The 19,978-nt window shown below is 43.7% G+C and overlaps 1 protein-coding gene across 1 annotated transcript in view; it reads right to left on the bottom strand.

The window, feature by feature from the left end:
- Positions 1-887: 887 nt before the first annotated feature.
- LOC138287270 (zinc finger protein interacting with ribonucleoprotein K-like) overlaps positions 888-19,978 on the bottom strand; it is a 91,717-nt gene continuing 72,626 nt past the window's right edge. Inside the window, exon 3 of the mRNA XM_069227630.1 lies at positions 888-3,211. Coding sequence (XP_069083731.1) covers positions 2,391-3,211 — 821 coding nt within the window. The 3' untranslated portion in view covers positions 888-2,390. The remainder of the gene's footprint in view (positions 3,212-19,978) is intronic.

Genomic DNA, 19,978 nt, shown 5'->3' with positions numbered 1-19,978 from the left:
ACACTTCAGTCCTGTAGACCCAAACACAGAAAATGTTTGTACATACAGAGCGCTGCTTTACCTACTAATTATGAATCTTATTGCAACTTAGAACTCCTGTTGGGCTATCAAGGGCACCAAGCATGGTTTTGTGGACAACTACTTCATGTATTTCAGAAAATCAGAATGGCAACCTAGTTCTCTATTGTTATTTTAGCATGTTGCCTCGATCTGTGCTGCCAGAAGGTCTTTAGAACCTATAGCTCGGACCATATTGTAACCAGTCTGTAGCTTGGTATCTTAGCCCTTGGCTGGAGGTTAGTATCTTAGCTTCTTCCCTTACTCGGGATCTGTTTCCACCTAGGTTTCAGTGTGATAATTGCAACCTAAGCAGATACATACCAAGATCAGCCCTATGTCTATGGTATTTTGTGTGCGCACCCAGTTCAAGTTTGCCCTCTTAAAACTACATTGTTTCTAAGAAGCATGTGCTCTTCCCCCGTTATTTGTTTCTTTTGTTTCACTCATGGGGCTGCTTCCTTATGATTCATTCAAGTGGCCACATTTTACATGTTTTTTCCGGTTACTATTACATCCTTTTTCTTTGACTTCGCTGTGTCGTAGTTTGACTCTTGCTCTAGTCAAGACTGTTGATTTAAGGTCGACAGCACTTTTTTGTTTGTAGGCGACTATGCCTATCCTACAACAAGTCACAACTGTCGTCCCAACCCTCCCAGCTCACAAGCATTACCTCACCAAACACATGACAGTAAAAGGTGATTTGCACCAACCTTTACGCTTGGACTCAATAAGACGACATCTCAGGGAGGTTGTGGTTAAACGGAGATTACCGTTTTCTGACATGAGCAATAAGTCTCATTCACACACAGGCAATGAAGGAGATGCAGTGAAGTTTACAATAGGTTTTATTTAAAAAATACTGCGAACTGCTATAGAGTGCATGAGCTGCAATAATTAGGATAATGAACAATGCAAGGAACAGAATGGTAAAAACAAGAGTCATGAACACAAAATCCCCACCATCTTGCAATTACATGAAGTATGAATAGTTGTGAAATAGGCCTAGTACTCTAGCATGGAAAACCTAACCCCTAACCTAAAAGAGAGCTAGGTATGATAAACCTAAACTGCCACTGCCATGTCCATGGAAAGCGCCCCCAACCCTTGTTACCTTGGAATGAGGTTTCTAGATCAGACTCTGTGAAGACACGAAGGCTGGGTCTGCATCAAAGCAACGTGTAGCATAGATAGCATTGATGGCATAGGTAGGAATCCCTCTGATGGCCTTGTCTATGTGAGATGTATTTATAAAGATCTGGTGGGACCCCTGACGCAGGTGTGTTCTCAAACAACAGATAAGAAGGAATACTTGGATGGCAATTCTATAAACAATTCCTTGAAAAGCACATTCTGGTGACTGTCGCACATAAGTAGGAAAGTACCTAATGTGAATACCTACGTAACTTCTTCTGACACTGATAAGGACGTCTTTACGAAGTAGCACTGATAATGTGTAATATAAACATCGTCCTAACTATAAACATGGCAGCCATGTTTGAAGAAATAATTAAATAAAGGTGCTAAAACAGAACAGCCCGCGTAGGTTAAAAGTCACTAGGTGATGGGGCACAGACCTGCAAGCCTAAAGGCTAAACTGAACTCCTGATTCCTGATAAAAACTAATAGGATCCACTACAGCTTCAGATCCAGGTCTTGCTACAAGCAACAGCACCCTCCCCACACTTGCCCAGCTGTGGGTGTTGAGTTGGACACTGGTGTCTGCGTGACTCCAGAGCAGCCTCACACAAGGCCTAATACCGGGTATCTGTAGGTTCCATGCTTCAAGGCCACAGATGAATGTTGCTGGATCTTTTTTGTGGGGTGGCAGAGGGGGAATGGGAGAGGAGACAACCTTCACCAGTATGCTTCATGACTCCATACACTAGTACAGTTGCTTAAACCTAAAGGTTTGAAGGAAAGCCTTGTGCACTCACTGATGGCATAGGGCCCAGAGTAATCAGTCTATATTAATCCAAACAATAAGCTCAGTGAATACAAAAGTCCAAGCGACGAATGTGCGTCCAAAACAATTACTCTATTAAACTCCATAAGTTGTCTTCGGAAACATCAATGGTGCAAACTGCACTTGTAACACTTGGACTACTCTAAAAACACAGTGAAGGTACTATCTACACACTTGATTGCCTCACATCGGAGGGACTGCACAGTCGCTACTCTGAGAAAGTGAGAACCTCAGCCCTGATGGATCCTTAGATGCTGTAGATGGCCTAATTTTATCTATACATTCTTAGATAACGTAAAAGATCAGCTTTCTTTTTTTAAATGATGCTGTTTGGCAGTGCTTTGGAAAGGCTTCTGTCTTTTATGTGTTACTTGATGTTGCTGAGGAGCCGCCTTTTTTTTAAACCTTTTTTCATACCCCGTGCAGCAACATAGCGTTTTCCTGTGTGTATTCTCTGATGTCCTAAAAGTTGTTCTTTACAATCAAAGCTCTTGCGACACTCACTGCAGTGAAAAGGCCTTCTGTGTGTGATTTGATGGTGTGCAAGGGTTCTCTTACGATTAAACCTCTTTGCACACACACTGCATTGATAAGGCTTCTCTCCTGGGTGTGCACTTTGATGCCCTGCAAGGCGTTCCTTGCGGTCAAAGCCCTTGCCACACACAGGGCAGTGATAAGGCTTCACCCTTGTGTGTATAGTGTGATGGCATACAAGGCTTTCCTTATAAGCAAACCTCATAAAACACAGACTGCACTGATAAGGCTTCTCTCCTGTATGTGTTCTGTGATGTCTCTGAAGATTTCCCTTCTGAGTAAAGCTTTTCCCACAGATATTGCAGTGAAAGGGCCTCACTCCTTTGTGAGTTATTTCATGGTGTATAAGAGTTGCCTCGTCAGCAGACCTGGTTTCCTGCTCAGGGTAGGGACACTGTCTTAGTCCTGTGTGTGTTTTTTCGTGCAGTAAAAGATGCGTCTTTCCAGTAAATGTCTTCGTACACTCAGCACACGGATACGCACCTAGGCCGCTCTGTTTTCTTTTGGGCCCTAGAAGTGCATCATTGTTAGAACTCTCACTCTTGTGTGACCTTTGGTGTTTTTTTTCATTCATTCTGTGAGCAAAATTCTTCCTTCCAGCAGAAGCGTGCTGTATCTCTTTACCATTCAGACTTTCTCTCTGAGACTGCGGTGCTGTGGAGTGAAAACAACACTGAAAGTTAACACGGGAAATATTTCTTGAAACAAATACACTGCTATAATACGTGAAAGGTGGACTAATATCTAGGAAAGAAGGGGAATGTTACTACCTGTAACCAATCGTTTGCTGCTTGTCGTACTGCAGATCACATGTGGTGCACTATCCTGCCGTCACATTCCGGGCTCTGAAAAAACATGTTTAGTTCAAACATTGAGTTTCGATTTGGAGGACGACTCGTGATCCTGTAGCTGAAATGCAGAATGCTTCAGCACGCAGACTCCAACTTAAATTATTGTATGTTTTCTCCATAAACAGACATCTGTTTACATGTGCAGTATAGAAAATAAACTGCTTAGTGAAATGAGTAACCTATATACTTTCCACCCACACAGCAAGTAGGTGGCGCATGTGACCATACAACATTACAAGAAATATTTTCCATTTGCACCATGGTGTGCAACAACTTAGAAAAATCTTTACATATGGGGAGGAGGGAAAAAGAGGTATTTGTGTGACTAACGGTTTCAGAACAATTAGGCACATTTGGGTTTCTTTCCTTGCATAGATGCCCACCCAGAATTACTTTATGAGTGAATGCACAGAACCTCATGTTGCTGCTTTACAACTATCTACTATAGGTATGTTGCTTAGTAAATCCATGTGGCACCTTTTCTGCCTGTGGAACGAGCCTGTGGTTTATTTTGGGGGTCTCTGCGCGAGTGTCAAACCTAGTGCCAAGATGAGCAAAAAGTGATTGCTTGAGTTAATCTCAGCCCTTGGTAATTACTTGGGGGGACATCCCAGTCCTTCGTTACTTTCGCACACCATACCACCTCAGTTTGAACCAAGCTATATGCAAATCGGTCCTGACCTTGCTCCAATGGGAACAGTCCAGCCAGAACTGTCAAGCCAGGTCTTCCCTGAACCGAACACAGGCAATCCAATGCTGTTTTCACCCTTGTTAAGGGCTCATCGGCTGGGTATAGCTTGGTTCCAGTGACACAGTGTACACCTTACCCACATCTGAGCACACTCTTCCCACTTAGTGTGACATATTAAAGTTTACATAAAGTGATGGATGGAATGCTTGAATTAATCTCATTGGTAATTAGTCGTTATTTTACACACCACGCCACCACCATCACATTCTGAATGCATTAAAATCTCAACTGGGAGCCAGAGTCCTCTAGGTGGCAATAACCCTCCTCAACCCTTCCACGAACGTTTTCACTAGAGTTTTGTCAAATGTACTCAAACATAAGTGTAGGCTGGGCAGCTTCTTTATGTATATGTGTATATGATTTCTATGGTGCAAGCCTATCCTAAAGGCTGCAGAGCACTGTACAGGGACAAAGACAAGCAAAGAGTTTGTTTAAAGAGGTGAGTCCTCAACTCTGTCCTAAACTGGACCAGCCCTTGGACGGTCCTGATGGATATGAGGATTTTGTTCCTGATCATTTGTCCATAGATGGAAAAGGCCTGCTAACATGTTGTTTTCTTTGTTACACTTTTACGTCTGCAGTCTATTGGAGTTCTCCGACGCATTTGTTGTGTTTGAAAATAAGAGCTGGTCTTCAGGGAATGAGAATGACGAACCAGTGATTAACTTCATAAAAGGGATGACAGACAGACTGACAAAACACGAGGAAAAGGGAAAGGCTAAAAAAAGCCATTTGTAACCAGAAAAGCAAGAGTACAGACAGGGAAAAGTCTGAACCTTTGCAACACAATACGATGAATTAAGGAGAGAGGTAAAAAATGACACTGACACAAAGACAACAGGAGCTTCTGGCAGCGGAGTCCAGCTCAGAAGGTCACTCGGACTGAGGAGATTCTGTTGGTACTCCCCTAGAAGAAGAAAACCTAACTGCAACTTTCATTAGCCGAGTACAGGTACTCAGACTGGGGTGGACAATGGAAAGTCATAAAAGAGGGAAAACAAAACAAAAGTGGCACAAACAGAGGAAGAGAAGAAGGAGCAGCTTGAAGACAAAAAGACAACTCGCCGCACAGGAAGATAAAGGTGATGAGCAAGTCGAGGCATGACCATAGGTGGGAATAAACTCTATTATCAATCTGACAATGGATGAACAGTATCTCCTGAACCTTGGCTTATATTCCTGCCCCAGTAGGCACTTTGATTACAGTCCATGTAGAATTGACCTATTTCTGTTTCTAAGAGACCTAAAGCTGGTTGAGGCGCATAAAATCAGGCCTAAGCCAATGAACAGGAGACTAGCGGAGCCCAAAACAGAAATGTGTTCAAGTGACACTGATACTTAAAAAATCATCGGGCAGGATAATGGAAATATATTTGCAACAGAAGAGTGGGAAGCCATGCTAGAACGGGGGTACAGGTAGATCAGGGGATCCTATGTGGGTTCAAAAGGAAACCCACATATAACTCCTCACTGCCTCGTGACAATCTGGATATCTTTAACACATTACGCAATGACAACAGCATTATCATAAAGTCCTCCGATAAGGTGGGATGTGGGATAAAATCTCTTGCCAAGCACTGTATAAGGATGGAGTAGAAAATTCGGACTTATAGTGTTTTGCACTGTTGCGACTCAACAGTTACAACAAACAATAATTTGATAATTATCTAGGATGTGATTTCACTAAATATATGTAAATAACACACGTAAGGTTTAAGCGCATGCAAACACTTGTTTTGGAATAAAACAATATCTCAAAATGAATATACATTGATGTTTAGACTTTTGCCTACACAACAGTATTTTCATATTTAAAAGAATGTATTACAGGCAAACCTCTGGTACAGCAATGGCACCTGCTTTCCCCAACTGTGCACGTTTATTCAAGGGCTGATGAGAGAAGGAGGTGGTCTGGACATCACAAAATAATGTGGGAAGAACGTCGGAAATAGCTGAAAGCTTCATCCAGAGACTGACTAAACATGATCTGAACCTAACATTCACTCATGAGATCACACAGAACAACGCCAGCATCAGGGACTACCTATTTCAGGATCCTAAGCGCTGCCCCAGATGACTAAGACAAGAAGAGCCTGAGCTATAAACAGCGCTTTCCACTGTCCTGCAGCGTTGGAGGCATGCAGCCGAAGCCTGGGACAAGGACAGGCCGTCCACGCCCGTCAGAGCCCAGTGGAGGCTGGGCTGAGCCACCCCTCTAACATTCACTGTCTTTTTATTACCGACTCCACCGTTTGCCATTGTTGCTCACCATTAACTCCAGATACAACTGGGCAGTTCCGTAGTCTCTATGTGTTTTCAGCACTAGCTGGTGTCCTGGGAAAACCTAAACAACCTCCCGCACCTTGTGACCGAAAACAACAGTGCAGGGGTTCCAGTATTCTAACAGTTTTGGACTTCTGCTGTTGACGCAATAACCAACAAAATCATCTCAGTAGAAGAAGGTCTAGGCGCATCTGCTGCCATACAGTACATAACAATCGCATCACTAGCTGTAGGCCTTCACCTGCAGGGGGTGTTCCTTCCACAGGTGAGGTCTCCAGTTCACCCACAGCGGGCAATGTACATTTGGTTGAGGCCACCAGCCACCTGCAGAGAATTCTGTTCTACCATCACCACCCCTAAGCCTCTTCAGAAAAGAATGAAAGTTGCAAAAGTCGGGGCACCATAGCAATGTTGTGGTGTCACCGGATTTTGTGGGTGACATGCATGTAAATCACTTTAATAAACTGCAAAAGGCACTACAATCCAATTTTCCAGCTTGTAATGATTGGCTGGCTAAGGGAAAGTTTGCTTTGTCGATCGTGCTGAGACATTACCACCTACTCAGTCGCCTGCGTTAGGGGTTCTGTCGTCTGGTATTATTTCAACAGTACGGTCCCGGGACTTAACATCATCAGAAACAGGTGATCAGCATACCATCCCAGTTCATCTAGTTGATTAGCTCCAGTCAAAGGTTTCCCACAGTTAAAATAAAACAAAGTTATTCATTGGTTAGAGGGGCAGTTAAGAAATAAAAATCTACATTTGTATAATTCTATTATTATGGCACGAAAGGTAAGCTGGTTCGTCAGGCTACCTAAAATATGGACGGGCTGTATTGTTGTGAACTTTAATAATCCTAGTATTGCTGGCCATTTGTTGATGGAGCGCTCACATCTGTGTATGACCCATGCCACCAAGCAGTCACTACCTTTGTGTTATTTTTATAGACCTACAATTAAATCCTCTGCTTCTAAAATGCACCATCAAATACCCTTACTTACTCATGCTGGAGCTGCAGTTAGAGACCTTACTCAAGGCGTTTCTACCCAAAATAGGTTTGGCCCTTTGAGTTGGCTCAATGACAATGAATGACTTTCCCGTGGCACGCCCTCTGACAACAGTGTCACCACAGTGACAGGATTCTGGAAACGTTTGCTTAAGGTCAACCGGTTATTCTAAGTTGGAATAAGGCTGGGGTATCCGAAAATGCTAATAATGCTGGGTGGGTCTCTTTGCTGAGGAAGCACAAAGTGTTTTTCTTACATCAAACTTGGGTGGCATCGAGCTGTTTGTTACTGGAGGGTTACAAGGGTTTTGTAGTCCAGGTGACAGGTTTTGGCTCGGGTAGAGCTAAAAACGGTCTCTTTGTTTTTATTCTCTATGTCCGACCTCCGATGCTAAGCAAATGGATACTAGTTCCCTGAATTTGCATGCTGTTTGCTTCTCATTTCGGAATTATGGAAATATCTTGCTTGTTAGTTTTATTAACGCAAACCAGTCCCTATCCCAGATGACAATGCACTCATGCTAAGAGATTTGTTGGATAAGCATTACTGTTCTTAGGGCATTGTTTCCACAGTGCTTCTGGGTGATTTTAACACTCACCAATGTGAGCCTGGTCCCATTCAGGATGCTTGCAAGTGGTCTCCTCTCCCCAGTTGTTCACCCAGTTGCTCTCTCTGCCGATGGTGAACTTTTAAAATCTATTTTTAGCAACTTTAACATGGTCTTGCTTGAAGATCCTATCTCATTCATGAGTCTTTCTCTGAGTGGACCCACCTTCTTCAGGAGAGGCTATTTTTCTGTAATTTATTTTATTTTTGTTTCCTTGGGATTGACTCCTTCTTTATTGAACTTTGAGGTGTTTTGGGACTCTTGAAGCGACCATAATCCCTTAATGCTACTTTCGCCTGGGCAAATAATTCTGCACCCTTCAATCATGATTTGTGCGGGCCAGTTTCTATTAAAGATCAGGGATGGGGAATTAGCTGGGACAAAGTTACTCCCAGTCAACTCTATCAAGGATTTTTCTACTTGCTTTTATGAAGACCAGAAGATTTCAACCTCTATTACTACCATCTGCAATGAGGCAAAATCCATCATTATGACCAGTAGGACTAGTCTTCTAACTCCTAGATTGTAGGAAAGTACCATCTTGCCTGGCATGTTAACCCCATATTTCACTGTATGTATGTTGTTTTAGTCCATGTGTCACTGGGACCCGGCCAGGCAAGGCCCCAGTTCTCATAAGTATGTGCCCTGTATGTGTTCCCTGTGTGATGCCTGTCTCACTGAGGCTCTGCTAACCAGAACCTCAGTGGTTATGCTCTCTTTGCTTTCCAAATTTGTCACTAACAGGCTAGTGACTACATTTACCAATTCACATTGGCATACAGGTACACCCATATAATTCCCTTGTATATGGTACTGAGGTACCCAGGGTATTGGGGTTCCAGGAGATCCCTATGGGCTGCAGCATTTCTTTTGCCACCCATAGGGAGCTTAGACAATTCTTACACAGGCCTGCCACTGCAGCCTGAGTGAAATAACGTCCAAGTTATTTCACAGCCATTGTTCACTGCACCTCAGTAACTTATAAGTCACCTATATGTCTAACCCTCACTTGGTGAAGGTTAGGTGCCACGTTACTTAGTGTGTGGGCACGCTGGCACTAGCCAAGGTGCCCTCACATCGTTCAGGGCAAATTCCCCGAACTTTGTGAGTGCAGGGACACCATTACATGCGTGCACTATACATAGGTCACTACCTATGTATAGCGTCACAATGGTAACTCCGAAGATGGCCATGTAACATGTCTAAGATCACGGAATTGCCACCCCAATACCAATCTGGTATTGGGGAGACAATTCTATGATCCCCCGGGTCTCTAGCACAGAACCCGGGTACTGCCAAACTGCCTTTCCGGGGTTTCCACTGCAGCTGCTGCTGTTGCCAACCCCTCAGACAGGATTCTGCCCTCCTGGGGTCTGGGCAGCCTCGGCCCAGGAAGGCAAAACAAAGAATTTCCTCAGAGAGGGTGTTACACCCTTTCCCTTTGGAAATAGGTGTGAAGGGCTGGGGAGGAGTAGCCATCCCCAGCCTCTGGAAATGCTTTGATGGGCACAGATGGTGCCCATCTCTGCATAAGCCAGTCTACACCGGTTCAGGGATCCCCCAGCCCTGCTCTGGCGCGAAACTGGACAAAGGAAAGGGGAGTGACCACTCCCCTCACCAGTACCTCCCAGGGGAGGTGCCCAGAGCTCCTCCAGTGTGTCCCAGACCTCTGCCATCTTGGATTCAGAGGTGTTGGGGAAACACTGGACTACTCTGAGTGGCCAGTGCCAGCAGGTGACGTCAGAGACCCCCTCTGATAGGCTCTTACCTCTCTTGGTAGCTATTCCTCCTTTCTTGGTAGCCAAACCTCCTTTTCTGGCTATTTAGGGTCTCTCCTCAGGGGTATTCTTCAGATAACGAATGCAAGAGCTCACCAGAGTTCCTCTGCACTTCCCTCTTTGACTTCTGCCAAGGATCGACCGCTGACTGCTCCAGGATGCCTGCAAAACCGCAACAAAGTAGCAATACGACTACCAGCAACATTGTAGCGCCTAATCCTGCCGGCTTTCTCGAATGCTTCCTGGTGGTGCATGCCCTGAGGGCTGTCTGCCTTCACCCTGCACTGGAAATCCCGAAGAAATCTCCCGTGGGTTGACAGAGTCTTCCCCCTGCTAACGCAGCCACCAAACTTCTACATCACCAGCCTCTGGGTCCCCTCTCATCTCGACGAGCGTGGTTCCTGGAACACAGGAGCTAGATGCAAGTGACCCCCACAGTTCAGTGATCCTTCAGTCCAAGTTTGGTGGAGGTAAGTCCTTGCCACCCCACGCTAGACTGCAAACCTGTGTACTGCATGATTTGCAGCTGCTCTGGCTTCTGTGCACTTCTCCAAGGATACCTTTGTGCACAGCCTAGCCTGGGTCCCCAGCACTCTGTCCTGAAGTGCTCAACCCTCCGAGTTGGACTCCTTCGTTGTGGGACCCTCCTTTGTTTCTCTGAGTCGACCGCTGTCCTCAGATCTTCCAAGTGCCTGCTCCGGTACTTATGCAGGTGCTGCCTGTTTCTGTGGGGGCTCTGAGTTGCTGAGCACCCCCTCTGTCTCCCCCTCCAAGAGGCGACATCCTGGTCCTTCCTGATCCCCAGCAGCACCCAAAAACCTCTACCGCGACCCTTGCAGCTAGCAAGGCTTGTTTGCGGTATTTCTGCGTGGAAACACTTCTGCAACATCCAGCATGCCGTGGGACATCTTCCATCCAAAGGAGAAGTTCCTAGCCCTTTTTGTTGTTGCAGAATCTTTGGCTGCTTCCACCCGGAGGCTGCCTCTTTGCACCTTCATCCGGGGTTTCCTGGGCTCCTGCCCCCCCTGGACATTATTGCGACTCTTGGACTTGGTCCCCTTGCCTTGCAGGTCCTCAGGTCCAGGAATCCTTCTTCAGTGCTTTGCTGGTGTTTGTGGTTCTTGCAGAATCCCCCTATCACGACTACTGTGTCCTTTTGGGGTAGTAGGGGAACAGTACTCCTACTTTTCAGGGTCTTGGGGTGGGGTATCTTGGATACCCTGACTGTTTTCTTACAGTCCCAGTGACCCTCTACAAGCTTCCATAGGTCTGGGGTCCATTTGTGATTCGCATTCCACTTTTGGAGTATATGGTTTGTGTTGCCCCTAGACCTATGTTCACCTATTGCATCCTATTGTAATTCTACACTGTTTGCATTACTTTTCTTAATATTACTTACCTGTTTTGGGTTTGTGTACATATAACTTGTGTATATTACTTACCTTCTAACTGAGGGTACTCACTGAGATACTTTTGGCATATTGTCATTAAAATAAAGTACCTTCATTTTTAGTAACTCTGTGTATTGTGTTTTCTTATGATATTGTGCATATGACACCAGTGGTATAGTAGGAGCTTTACATGTCTCCTAGTTCAGCCTAAGCTGCTTTGCCATAGCTACCTTCCATCAGTCTAAGCTGCTAGAAACACCTCTTCTACACTAATAAGGAATAACTGGACCTGGCACAAGGTGTAAGTACCTCTGGTACCCACTATAAGCCAGGCCAGCCTCCTACACAGTGTGCCAATGAGAATTGGTAAAATTAGTCACTAGCCTGCAGTGACAATTTTAAAGCAAAGAGAGAGCATAAAAACTGAGGTTCTGGTTAGCAGAGCCTCAGTGATACAGTTAGGCACCACACAGGAAACACATATAGGCCACAAACTTATGAGCACTGGGGTCCTGGCTAGCAGGATCCCAGTGACACATATCAAACACACTGACAACATAGGGTTTTCACTATGAGCACTGTGCCCTGGCTAGCAGGATCCCAGTGAGACAGTAAAAACACTCTGACATATACTCACAAACAGGCCAAAAGTGGGGGTAACAAGGATAGAAAGAGGCTACCTTCCTACAAACATTTTTCAACATGGATAATTTTTGTTTAAGATGTGAATCTAAATTTCATGTAGATTCATCTAACAGTATCTTCCTAGAAGGGAAGAATGTGTTAAATGTAATTTGTTAGGGACTTTGGGTAGAATATGCAGGAATAGTACTAGGAAGAAGGCGGTCAATATGGTGGTGGTGAAGACAGACAAAGGGTTGCCACCTGGCTAAATAACGTGGTGTGTGTGTGTGGATGGGAAAGATGTACCACTAGCCAAGGATCCTATTCAGGGCTTCAATGCTGTCTTTTAGGGGAATATTGGTAAACAAAGATGCATTATCAAGGGTAACCAGTAGCTCATGATTTGGATGCTGGCCACCTGGAGTGTATGTTGATCAGCACAGACCGTAATCCTTTCTTCAGCAATATACGCTGTTGGAAACGGTACATAGATGACATCTTTTTGATTGGGTAGGCAAAGAAGGTACAGAAGGTACACTGAAACTTTTCACTGACTGTCTCAACAATTGCCAGCCTCACTTGAAATTCACATTTAATGTCAAACCCAAACTCTGCTCGCCGAAGCTGGAAGTGGCTGCCGGGAGCCCTTAATGCCCCCCGCCTCGCATGAGAATCACAACCATCATGGGCACGTCCAGACCAGGAGCACCTAAGGCTGCAATCCTGGAACATAGCAGGTGCCCAATCATGGTTGAAAACAGGCTCGCCACCAAAAGCTTGGCACAACATGGATATAATTGCACTCCAGGAAACCTGGTCCAAACAGGTCTTTCCACTATTGGGTTTCACGTCCTTTAGATAAAAAACGCAGTTAAGCACAAGCAGCATGGGAGAGCAATTGGAGGTCTAGCAGTCTACCTCTCACTAACCCGGAAAATGGACATAGAAGAGCTGCCACAAGAAGACAAAGACTGGCAAGTGCTCAAACTCTGCAACTGGAATTCCCACAGTAGGCCACCGGTGTTATTGGTTAATGCCGTACACCCGGCTCTTCCCGCAAACGAGCTGCATTGAAAAGCCTCCAGACCTACCCTGGTTGGGACATCATTTTGAGAGGAGACTTCAACTCAAATCTATTCAAGGCTCAAGAGGAAGAAGAAATACTAAGTGCCGACAATTCCTACTGGAACGTCCCGACACGGGTGTCATCGACCTTTACTCACCGTGATCAACAAGGAGCACAGTGGGTGACATCACTGGAATACCTCAAACTATGGGTATTAAACGAGAGGCTCACTGGTGACCCCCCCCGAACCACAACTTCCAGGGCCCTAATTCACGGTCTATTTTAGACTACACCCTAGTCACGCTACCCCTGATCCCATTGGTACAGCAATTTCAAATAAAATATACCACTTCCAGTGACCATTCGTATCAAATCCTGACCCTAAGGTCCTCCTTGCCTGTTCATGAACCTGCCCTACCACAAATGGGGCCAATATAGTCAACGGGCTTGAAGAGACTACGCTGGTCATCTGCCACAATAGAAGCCTTATCTTTATCTGCAAATTTGCAGATGCTGGAGAACCTTAAAACCCACGAACACATAATGGATGCCTGGAAGGACTTCTGCGTGAAAATACTGGACTGTTATTCCCATCTCAACCCATCACGGCCAACTCATCGAGTCACTCCAGCCCACCTCTCAAAACAAGCTCAACTCCTCAAAAAAGCTCAAAGGAAGCTTGCAAGACTTCTGAAGGCCCACCTAGGCAACCTGCTACTCTGGGAACAACTGAAGAACTCAAAGAAAGCGAACTAAAGACAAATACGTAAAGACAAGGCCAAAGTCACGAGCTCCTTTTGACTAAAAATAACACATGCCGCTAAAGGGAAAAATCCCAGGGAATTCTGGAGTATTATCAATAATCTAAATATGAGAGGAAACTCAATTAACAACTCAAACATCCCAGAAAAGACCTGGGTGAATCACCTTAAGACAATCTTTACAGCAAAGTACAACCCCAGGGGAAACATCCCGCAACTGCCAGCATGGACACCCGATGCAGGAAACAACTCGCTGGACGATGGGGAGACGATCAAACTCACCCAGTCATCTGATAGGACATACCGAGCGCTCCTTAAGGCCTACCGGGAAGGAGCCCAGGGCCCAAATGGCCTTCCACAAGCCATTTTTAGGGAAGAAACAGTCTTCTGGTAAGAAGTGCTAACTTCCTTAATACCTAGAAGCAAGTTTAGGAGGAGGCATCCCTGAGAGCTGGCGAGGCTCTATAATCAATCCAATCTTCAAGGGTGGCAATAAAGCCAATCCGTGGGACTACAGGTTAATAGCCCTTATTGACTTTGAGGTAAAGACCTACGCCTCCCTGCTCCGTGCTGCATTAACAACATGGTCTCAAAACTATAAAATCATCCCCATCAACCAAACAGGCTTCAGGAAAGGAGTGTCAAATATCTTAATAACTTCCCTCCTTGTAGAGAAGAGTAAATGGCGGCATAGGAAACTACATCTTGGCTTCATCGATTTCAAGGCCGCCTTTGATCAAGTGAACAGACATCTGCTCTGGAGCAAGCTTATGCAATGGGGCCTTCGGGTCCCCCTTCTCAACGCTATAATTGCTCTATACTCAGACACATGGTTATGGATAAAGATGGGCGACGGCACAAGGCTTTCAAGGAAAATCTCCACCACCCTTGGCCTGAAACAAAGATGTGTACTCGCTCTCATCTGTCCAATCTATTGATGGCAGACCTAACCCCTGCTCTGGACGCCGGAAACGTTCACCCCCCTCGCCTGGGAGGGTGCTCATTGACACACCTACTTTACGCGGATGATCTGGTACGGTTCACCTGCACTAAGGTCAGGCTACAAAGATCCCTAAACTTTCTTGCAGAGTATGTTCAATCCAACCAGCAGGAAATCAAGGCGTCAAAATCGAAAATAATGTGTGCAGGAGGCAAGTACACCCTCAAATAAAGGATGGCTTTAAGCAATGTGTCACTGGAGATGGTGCTGTGCTACAAATATCTTGCCGTAATTTTAGATGCCCAGGGCTCCTTCCACCAACAGAAGAAATTAATTGCGCAAAGAGTTCCAGCACTAATTTACGCTTTCACCCTACTGGCCAAACGGCTACACGGGCCATCACTTTGTCCTCTATTAACAGTCATTTCATCCAAACTGCTTCCCACGCTAACCTATGCAAGAGTAGCAATGCACGGCCAAGGACAGCCCCTGATAGACAAAGCACAGCTCAAAGTATTCAGACAAATCTTCAAATTACCAAACCCGCCTCCCAGGCACAGCTCCGTCTTGAATTCAGACTTGTACAGCAAGACTTGGCCGCAAGAGCAGAGGAAGTTAAAACCTGGTACAAAATCAGTCGCTCTGCAGACAAACTGAACGAGGGTCTTTGGCAGTCCCTAGAATATGACCAGCACTCAGCCCACCATAAGTACCTTTGCTCCTCAATTGTCAAATTACGACTTAAAGATCTGTGGGAGGCAGCCCCGACATACAATTCTTTCTCAAAAGGGGTTTCTAAGACCATTAAAATCTTTTCGTTCACAGAAGACAAATTCAGCAATCGGGCACACACATGGATGACCACAAAACACTATGCCAAACTTGAACCGGCTGCCTATCTCTCCACAATGTTTGCACTGCACATGAAACATAATCTTATGACAATGAGACTAGGCAGATGCTCCGTCCTGGAAGAACATCACCTTGCAGCAGTGCAGACACTGTGCATGCCAAAAGGAAGATCTAATGCACACAATCTGCATCTGTCCGGGCCTGCTAGATCTCCAAAAGAGATTTCTTAAGAGGATATTCACAGACAGAGCCATCAAGACCTGCAGGGGAGCCATAGTAGCCTGCTTAAATCCGCACGACCCCCAGCTAAACTGCAAGCTTGGCAAGTTCTTGAAACACCAAAAATGAAAATGAATGTCCCAATGTCCCAAGGACACCTTCGGTACCAAATACGGAATCCCAGGTGCGTCTTAAAGAAGAGATCTCAGGATAACAAACCACAAAAAATAAAAAAGCTTGAACTGATGAAAATTAAACATACACAATACAAAATTCATTTATATATAATCATAGTTTCATAATCTATATAAGCAATTACTAGGACCTAATAAACCAACAATAAACACTATAATGAACATCCTAAAAATGGACCCTGGAAAGAATAGAAATACTAAAACCAAAAAATCACAATCATACTACTTCATTCATACCATGTTAAAAAATGGGTAAGGACTCAATTAAATGCATTAAGGCCAACATGGATAAAGCCACAAAGGCTGCAAAGTATAAACATGCCTGACGGGACCACTGAGTTTTCATCAGTGATAACATACACAAGTAGTAGTCCAATAATGTCGTAATATTGTGGTATAGGTAGGCCCAACAAAAGGAATCCTCAATGTCTATTATATATTTCTTAACAGTTCTACTTTCAGACTGCAAAAGTCCTTCTTAATTAGTCGCATATAATCTTTGAACTTTCCTCATGTTAAATGAATAAGTTGATTGTGGATTCCAAAGAAATATCCATGTTAGCCACAGCAAGTGTCTTGTTCGTGCGTTTCAGTGACCAGCGACCTAGAAAAGGTCGCCCACCTTCCTCAGGGCACAGGCCTTTATATTTGTCTAAACATTTCCAGAGAACAATTTGTTACATACATAATCCTGAAATATAGAACATAAAATAAATGTGGCTGTAATCATGAGATCTCACAAAACAGATAATACAAAGACGAGAAACAACCGCGACACAAAAAGAAGAAAACAAAATAAAAGACAAGAGGAGAATAAGGAAGGATGAAGAAAATGGTGCCTATGTCCAAAAGTCCTTCCAGAGAAGAAACCTTTAAGATACTTATATATCTCTGTGAGGTAAGCATGAAGCAAATAAATGTATCCAACAATGTGCTGCACACCTCAAGTATAGTGCACCCAAATACTCTCTTCCTTATGACCCCAAGTGCTCTATAAAGTAAGTACTATAGAAAAGTTACCAATATCTAGATGTGTACCACATGAGAATGGTGCCATAAGGGGAATGGGCTCACTATCAGCCAAATCTTATTTCCTCTGTGAACTGGTATCTGCAATAAATAGAACATAGTATGTAGAGTACTTATCTCCTAACGGAAATGAATATCTGCAATACCACCATGAGCATGAGAGCTCATGCGCTGAAACGTCTCCTTCAATTGTTGTACTTCGGCATATCAGAAAACATGGACAAACTGTCCCATGTCCTACCTGCTGTATCTCACGATGGACTGGAGGATCAGCAGTCTCCTACATCTGTGGACGGGCCAACTCCGATCTCCCCGACACACCGGGCATGCAGAGAAACGTCCGATAGCGTAACCCACTCCAGAATTATACAATTGTGGGCTCAGCACGCTCTTAAAATGTGCATGGTCGTCAAAGCGGCAAAAAATCTCATCAGGAGGAAGGACGCAATCCTGACTGACGAGGAACCCGTAGTGCCTATGGACGCGAATATCGCGCCATGGTCCCAATAATATAGATTCAATGATTGTATAACAAACACAAACAAGGGACTAGAATACCTAAAAAGGTAACTCGGAAGAAAAACGTGGGCGCCATCTTGGAATGTATATCGGAAATACAGGGTAGCCACCATTTCCTTGTATTGAGTCCTAAACGGGAACCTAACTAGCATCATCTTGAGAAAAACAGTAAAAAGTCAAGAATAAAAGCATCATATGTATACCCAATACTAAACAGAAATAACAGAAAAAGAATATGATTATTCTGAATGGATGCTCAGAGAAAAGCAAAAAATTGAATAATGTATAATCCTGGCTTACTATTGAACTCACATGGGGACACAGCATATGTAAATATATATGTGAAAATAAACCGAGGTTCTATGAGAGCCTGCTAAAGAAGTTTTTTTAGTGTTATTAAAAGGATTGAGAAAACTAACATGTAAAACTTGCATCTAAGGATGCTAGCCCCATTTTACAGGAAAGTGTTCTCCCATGGAATACGTTTATTAAGACCTTTATGTACCGTATCAAAAAAGTCGATCCAAAAGACTTCCCTTTTCTTCCTATATTTCTCTTGATCCTCATATGTGAAATTAATTTTTTCTAGCATAGTCCATTGTAGTTCACTTTCATGATGTTGTTTTTCCATACAGTGATACACCAAAGGAGCCTTAAGGCGTTCATTTCAATTGCTGACTTATGCTCACTGAAACGCACTTCAAACTGGCGTCCCGTTTCCCCTATGTATCCTAGATGGCACGGACATAAGATACAGTAAATGATATTACTGCTTAAACAATTTCAGGTTCTTTAGACTTATTGTATTGTTGTTGTATTTAAATACATCAGAGACTATGGCTTGGGCACAATCACGGCAAGAGCCACAACGGTGGTTGCCCAATACCGGTTGAGTCCCTGTAATACTCTTTTGAATTAATGTATTTTGACATTGAAGACAAGGTTGTACCAGTTTGTCTCTAAGATTAGAGTTTCTTCTGAATGCAAACATAGGTCTTGGAAGAGGAGAATCCCCATCGTTAGTATTCAAAATACTCCAACTGGTGTTGATTATTCCATGTATCTTATTGTTTATGTTAGGTTGTCTGATGACACACACCATCTTGTTTTGTTCTTTCTGTCGTTTCTAAAGGGTTTCTAGCAGGTTTTCCCCATTATAATACTTTGCCCTTCTGTAGGCATCTCCTACTACCCTGTAGAGATACCCTCTCTGAAGACAATTTTCTTTCATTTTGTCTGCATTCTTATCATATTCAATTAAGTTACTGCAATTTCTTCGGATTCTGAGAAATTGACCAAAAGGGATGCTTTGTCTTTGGCTCATGGGATGATAACTATTGAAATGCAGTAGCGTATTCTTGGCCGTCGGTTTAGTGTACAAAGTCACTTGCAGATGTTTGTTTTCTTCAAAGAGCAAAATATCCCAAAAAATATGAATGCTATAGTTGGAAGTAAATTTAAGATTAATGTCACAAAGGTTAAGCCATTTTATGAAGTTACTATTCTTTTCCTTCCCATATGAAAAAGATGTCATCAATATATCGTCTCCAGTTTGAGATATTCTCAAAGAAAGGGACAATTTCATTATAAATGTGTTGCCTCTCAAAAAGGCCCATATATATGTCTGCCACACTAGGAGCGCAAGCGTCTCCCATGCTGACACCCTGGATCTGTTTGAATACTTCACCTTCAAATTCACAAAAGTTGTTTGTTAACACTACATCCAGACAGCTCAGAATAAACTCTACTGGAGCATCATTGGTTTCTTCCATGAGTACCTGCCTGACAGCATTGTAGGCTGCTTGCTGAGGGATGTTAGTACAAAGTGCCTCAATGTCTAATGTAACTAGGAAAGCCCTATTAGGATTAAACTCTATTCCCTCAGTTCTAGTAATCATGTGTCCTGTGTCTTTTATGGAGGAAGGGAACTTGATAACCAAGGGTTTAAGAAAAAAGTCAACATATTAAGATATTGGTTCAATCGCAGATCCAATAGTAGAGACAATGGGTCTCAAAGGAGGATCCTTAGCATGTTTATGAGTTTTATTTACTCCACAGATGGTGGGTAATCTAGGTTTGCTGGTAAGCAGATAGCCCTCTTGGGCTTTAGCTATGGCACCACTACGGATGCGCTGGTACATATAGCTCTAATCCTAGAGCTAATGTATGTGCTGGCATTGGTTCTTATTTTCTGATAGAGGGCTGACACTGCTAACATAGTTCTCATCTTTTGTATATAGTTTTGAGTCTTCATCATCACAATGCCTCCTCCTTTGTCACAAGGTTTAACAGTGATTTCCTTATTATTCCGAAGTTCTCGTAAGGCTTTAAATTCTTCTTCTCAGAGGTTTGGAACCGGAGCAGGTATATATTTGAGTACCCTAGAGATTTTACTGTGTTCCTGAAACACGCCATGCACGCTGTTTCCCCCAGCTAAACTTTTTAAAGATTTATTTATTTGCTTAACTTTTAACTTTCAACCTACATTTTATTTCTTTGTATTACAATTTTAATCTCTTCCTTTCTTTAGAATGTTTTTACCATGTAAT

This window comes from Pleurodeles waltl, chromosome 4_1 (genome assembly GCF_031143425.1).
Source record: "Pleurodeles waltl isolate 20211129_DDA chromosome 4_1, aPleWal1.hap1.20221129, whole genome shotgun sequence".
NCBI lineage: Eukaryota > Metazoa > Chordata > Amphibia > Caudata > Salamandridae > Pleurodeles > Pleurodeles waltl.
Note: the sequence above shows the minus strand (reverse complement) of the source record. Positions and strands in the feature narration are given on the sequence as shown.